Source organism: Abrus precatorius, unplaced genomic scaffold (assembly GCF_003935025.1).
Source record: "Abrus precatorius isolate BTA unplaced genomic scaffold, Abrus_2018 Scaffold10, whole genome shotgun sequence".
NCBI lineage: Eukaryota > Viridiplantae > Streptophyta > Magnoliopsida > Fabales > Fabaceae > Abrus > Abrus precatorius.
The window spans coordinates 7,949,691-7,955,910 of record NW_020874292.1 but is presented as its reverse complement, the minus strand read 5'-3'; the positions used below and the strand labels follow the sequence as shown (position 1 = coordinate 7,955,910).

At 30.3% G+C, this 6,220-nt stretch overlaps 1 protein-coding gene across 2 annotated transcripts; it reads right to left on the bottom strand.

Moving 5' to 3' along the window:
• Positions 1 to 457: 457 nt before the first annotated feature.
• On the bottom strand, positions 458 to 5,818 carry LOC113867246 (calcineurin B-like protein 4). 2 transcript variants are annotated; one of them, XM_027502428.1, is made up of 9 exons: positions 5,789 to 5,818; positions 3,202 to 3,388; positions 2,577 to 2,659; positions 2,427 to 2,486; positions 2,074 to 2,182; positions 1,845 to 1,897; positions 1,663 to 1,743; positions 1,458 to 1,570; positions 458 to 921 (listed from the first exon to the last, which is right to left on the bottom strand). In XM_027502428.1, the coding sequence occupies exons 2-9, from the start codon at positions 3,302 to 3,304 to the stop codon at positions 858 to 860; spliced, it is 666 nt and encodes a 221-aa protein (XP_027358229.1). In that variant the 5' UTR covers positions 3,305 to 3,388; positions 5,789 to 5,818; the 3' UTR covers positions 458 to 857. The 2 variants fall into 2 exon arrangements, with proteins under 2 accessions (XP_027358229.1, XP_027358237.1); XM_027502436.1 differs by having other exon boundaries at positions 3,223 to 3,388.
• Between the last annotated feature and the right edge of the window lie 402 nt (positions 5,819 to 6,220).

The following is a 6,220-nucleotide window of genomic DNA, read 5'->3' as shown; positions in this document are numbered from 1 at the left end:
AAGGCATGGAATTAATATTAACTATACAATTTTTTAAAAATTATTGACTTTAAATTTTGAAAGTAGAAAATTATGAACGGCATATGTAAACTGTTAAGAAAAATAGAACAGATAAAGTTCTCAAGAAAATAGATTTTAATTTGATATATTGGAAAAAAAAATTTCTAGTATTAGTCAAACTCTTGGATTATTAGCATGATTCCTGTATCAATAATGTTTTCATGCATACTTTCCGCATGCAAAACACGACCCTAAGTAGATCGAACCATTAGAACTGAAAAATCTCACGTAAAATCCACATAAACGAGATCCTAACAAATTGATCATAAACATTTTCCCTCCATTAAAGCCAGTTATGATGGATTTGTTCTAGTTGTAGAGCCAGTTATAGAATCTGAGTTAAGAAATTAAGAGTTTTGCGTTAAGATATTAAGTGTTGAAAAATGAAAATGTCTCATTCCATATCAAGCTATGAGCAAAGATATTTAAATGTCAACATCCCCTACCGAAATTCTCGAACCTCCAAATTCACAAGTAGCAAGATGGCCGACTTTGATGATCTACAACTCTACTTCTAATTACATATCTAGTATATACATATTTTACATTAATCTAGGCCTTGCATTGGAGGTATATTTCATGTGAATAATTTGTAGCCTTAGGTACCACTATCAGCATTTATAGGTTTAGCTACCACAGTAAAGATCACTTGATGGTTGAGCTTTTGCATAACCAAGTCTTTAGAAATTTTGCTCGGGAGCCAAAAGATGATATTATTGTCACGGGCACCGCATGAAAGGTCATCATCTCTTAACACCAATAATATCATGAGATAAAATCAACGGTGAAGCCAAAACTCAAACCTCTATGTCTTCGACTTCTGTTCTTGCGACAAAACTGGGAAATGCCAAGGTAATATCCCTGTAACACGTGGAGGAGACATGCATGAAGAGAAGCTCAGTCATTAATAAAAATTAAAATACTATATACGCAGATACGAGTGAAAAGGATAAAATTTAAATGCAGTTATATAAGTGATTATTTGGGAGAGGAAGGTTTGAAGGGAAAGAAATGGAATCATATTTTTTAATTTTAAATTAAGAGTTATATATTATTTATGATGATAAATAGATAATTAATATATTAAATTTTTGTCAAAAATATTATTTTATAATATGAAATTTATCTTTTTTTAAATATATTTTTCCAAACAACTTAAGTTTGTGTTGAACAACGAAAAAAGTTATGAATAATAATTATAAAAAAATAAAAATAAAAAAAATTAAATTCTCTTTGAAAACATTAATTGAAATTTTTTGTATTTAATATAAAAAATATCTAAATAAAATTCTGGAACATTTTAAAAGCACTTTTCCTTGTAATTCAAACACAAAATCTAATAAAACGTTAAATGCAAACATTTTATTTATGGTTCAATTCAAGGAGAGCTTACTTACTTGAGATAGGGCAGGGTCATGTTCTTTATCAAGGATGGATGCTTGGACACAAATTCTTTCCACTCATCTTGATCAATCCTTCCATCACCATTTATATCAGCATCACTAAAAGTCTGTAGAAGAAAGTATACAAGTCAAGCAACGCCAAGTTCAAGGGAGGGAAGCTCTTAAAATTAGTAATATGATAAGGTAAAACTTAATGAACCTTTTCCACAATGGTTTCAATCATATCATCTGAAAGTACAAGATCTGACTCGTGCAAAAGTGCCAATACCATCTCCTTCAACTGCAGATAAACCATTTAAGGGTCGATATAAATGTAATCTTAAAATAACTAAAAGTAATTGTACGTTGTAATTTGATCGATGGAATAAAAGAAAACCATACCTCCTCTCGTTCAATGCACCCTGTCTGCCTCAGATCATATAACTTAAAAGCAACTGCAAAATCATTATTCCCAATTTAACAGAAGATAAGTATCTGGTGAGTGACTGAAAAGGAATTAATGTAACAGAACATAAATAACCAGTGCATATAATTCTTGCAGATAGACTGCTTAATAAAGGAAAAGAAGACATTAACATAAAACCTTGATGTTTTGAAGAGTAAATCTTACAATTCATTTTTTCTTCTAAAGCTGCATTTGGGTGAAAAACACCCAACGATCGAACGAATTCCCCGAACTCAATGACCCCATTGCGCTTGAGATCAAATAAGTCAAAAATCTATGAAGATGAAACAAATGTGAGTATGAATCAAAATGAAACAGTAGGAGTGCAACACAAATCGAAAGAAGTGATATGACTGTCAATGTAGAACAAGAAGATTAGGTGAAATTATTTCACTGAAAAGTTAACATTTTGAGCAACTTCGGATATTTTAAGTCATTAGCTATAGCTCAAAGTCTTCAAGAACATGAACTCTGATCGAAGAATGTTAAACAATAGAGCATGGAATAGATTTACAAACCCTGTCTGCAAACAGATTTCTCTTATTTTTGTTCTGGAAAAGTGCCAGCTGGAATTCTTCCTGGATGTAAAGATGAACGAGAAGTAAATTATCTAATACAGAATTGCTTATCTAAACTATAAAAAAAATAAAACTAAGTACTCAACTCACCCGGTGAATAAGACCATCTTCAATAACTGAATTGCTTATCTTCTTATAGAGTTCATGCAAGGCCTCTACTTCACTAACAGTAACTGTAAAGAAGAAAAAATAAAATTTTTCATCTGTTTAGAAACTTAATATCGAACTGGTTAGAATGACGAATCACAACTAAGGAAGTTTCTACAAACAGTAATGTAAAATATAAAGTGAAAGCCTTCGAGGGCCATATCAATCATGTAGCACAACAGCAATAATTACTAGTCAGCATTTTGTAATTTTTTAAAGTCATTCTTGTCTTAACTTGTGTTGGATGGAACTAAATCCCTTGCGTTTGGAAAGAAAAGCAGATGATTGGAAAGAGTTCATAAAGAATTCAACATTGATTAGATGTGGTGTTAAATGTGTCTGTGCTGCGATGTTGAATGTTTCCTACGGCTTGAATTTCAAATTCAACGTTATGAAGATAAAACTGTTAATTGATCTAAGAAATTGATAAAAATAAAGCAGGGTAAAGCAAGTACTGCATTCTAGTGTGGTGGAATAGAATTAGAAGAAACATGGTTAGCAAAAGGACTTTGATGCTTCTTAGCCGAAGGAAAATCAAAATTTAAATAGCACAGCTTCAAGAATTTACCACTTGATGACGTATACTCACAAGGTGTCACGGAAGCAAGAACGGTTGGTTCCTCATAATCTGGTGTTTGGATTTTCTTTGAAGTCGAAAAGTAGCAGCCCATTAAAAAGAACCACGAAATTCCCTTTCAAAAAACTATAGATGCATTCTACGGAAGCCACCGGAGAAAAAGGCAAATTTTGAATAACTGCAAAAACAGTGAAACTTTTCACACCCTTATATATTGCAAGGATTACAAGAGTATCCAGAAGACCAACTTGTATTTAGATAATTTGCTTGTGATTTGAGAATTGACAGAACCTCAAATTCCAACCATCCAACTTAAATAAACAATTCATCACATAAATTGCTAAACCTGACTATAGGTGAAAAAAATAAATATAATATTTCAATATCATTTAGCCATCATTCATGCTCACAATATTTTACTTTCCAGTGTCCTCAATAAAGTCAAAGCAAATCAAGGAAGGAAAAACTAGTTTCTCCCTGTCGATATTAATTGTTAAATCCATTAAGACAAGACAACTCTGATGACCGAAAGGTTTTTTTTTTTGTTTTTTTTTTTTTCCTTTTTTAAATGATTTCTTTCCAGGTAATAGTATAATATTTTTTTACGCATACAGTAATAGTATAATGAAAACAACATAAATAAAACGGAAAATAATAGTGTCATTAGCACAGCCCAACATGCATATTTTTTTATATACACACTTCCACAATCTATGTTCAACTTGACACGGCTAAATTCAAATGATGTCTCAAATTCTTTACAAACGAAAAGGACACGGAAAAAAATAGAAATTCAAGGAATACAATAAGATTGTCGGATGAACTGGCACAAAAATATTTAAAAATCATGAGATTAAGACGAATCCCAAATCAAAAGAACAAGGATAGTAAAAGATGGTCTTATAACACCAGTTAGAATAAGGTTCACAGGTTGGCCACGTATCCTTGGAGCTTGGTGAGCAACCATCCGAACCGAGCACCATCTTGCCGAATAAACAATTGCAACTTCGACAGTGTGTCATTTTTTGACATTTAAAAAAAAAAAAAGAAGCTATTATCTATATATAATTTGCAGGGAACTGGGAAACCTTCATAAAAGAAAAGAATATCATGGATCATAAAAGCCTAATCCTAATTATTAATACACAGAACCAGAGAAAGCATAGGTGAACACTGAACAGATATAGCCTCCCCCGCTTACTTAATTAAAGGATATCAGACGTTACGGCGTCAACAATGGACATTAGTTCCAAAATTATTATATTTTATTAGGTCTTGTTAACTAAGGTAGTAAATTAAGGGATGAGTAAATAAAAAAATAATTTTTTAAAATTTTTAATCTCTAGTATTCTTAATTAATACTTTCTTTCTCTTTATTTGATATTTTAATATTTTTTATAGAAAATCCCAAATAATAAATAAAAAAGAACGGAAAAATATCTTTATATTTTATTTCTCAAACAAATAGGATCAATTCTCCATACTAAAGAGTGAAACTAGTCGCTGTTGGGTGTTACGCACACGCACTCATTATTCCTCCCACGTTTTTCTCTTGGAGGAATGTTAACAATATATATTTTTGACATTTTTTTATTGCATTCTTTGCATTTTATTAAATTTTAAAGGGTTTAAACCACTTTTAAGAAAAATATTTTATAAAATAAATACTTTTTAAAAGGTTAGAAATTCATAAAAAAGTATATAAAAAATATTTCTAATATATTTTTTATTAAGTATAAAAGATGCGTTTAGATAATAATTTAATTAACTATTTATTTTTTATATAAGATATTTTTATTATAAATTTGACTATAAAACTTATTATTATATATTAAAAAAATTTAATAATTATGTAACAAAAATTATTAAAATAAACTAATATATATATATATATATATATATAAATTAAATTATTTTCGTAAACTCTATAATTCCTGCAAAAGACACCCAGGATTGCAATACTAGCCGTGAATTATAAAAGTTTTACTGTCAAATCTTCAAATTCTTGACTTAATATTCATATTAGAGAAATTATATTTTTGTATAATAAGGTATAAAAAAGAAAAGTATATGATGAAATAGTTAATGTAATAAAGATAAAAGTAAAAAAAGGTAATATAAGATAAATAATACAACCTTTTTCACCTTTTGCACTATGAAAGATTCCCAACTTATTGTTTGAAAGGACACCTCTATCCTATAAAGGTGTCAAAAAATTTGTGAAATGCATATAGCTAATAAACAATAAAAGAAAATCAGCATTTGATTTCATCTATCCTAAGGCAACCGAAGGGTGCAATTGAATCTGAAAGTCCTGGAATCGTGTCCGAATCATTGACAACTCGAAGATTCTAGAATCAACTAAGATCGTAATCTATATTTCGAGAGGAGAGGAGGATCTACGCTGGATCATCGAGGAAGGGTCAAAGAACGAGAACATGGTATTTTTTTCTGGAGAGAAAATCTCGAATGCGGATTTCCCCTTCCATTGAAATTTAAATCAATTTACGAAAAGAAGATGGAGAACACGAGCAAACAAAGAAAAAGCAGCATTTACGAGAGGGAGAGAGAGACTAACCTGTTATGTTAGACTTGAGCAGCAACGTTGAGCGTCTCGAAATAGATAATTTAGATATAGCAGAGAGAGAAATCTGAATTGAGGTGGAGAAATGAAAATATAAAGACTGAAACGTTGATGCGTTGCAGATTTATAATGAGGTCACTGAAGAGAGGAGTATGATCAGAGGCGGAAAATTTGAACTTTTCTTACAAGTTCCAGCTGGTGGCTGGTCCCACCCTCCGCTGCCGTCATCACCTTACCCATTTTTATACTACAACACCAAAATATATACACATACGTGCGCTACCGTTTATTCCTTTTATATGTTTTTTTTTTCTTTTCTAATTTTATTTATTTGAGATATTTTTATTAATAACAAATATAAAAGTATTTAAAAATTTATTATAATTTCATATGTAATGGATTTTTGTTTTTTTTTTCTTTTTTGTT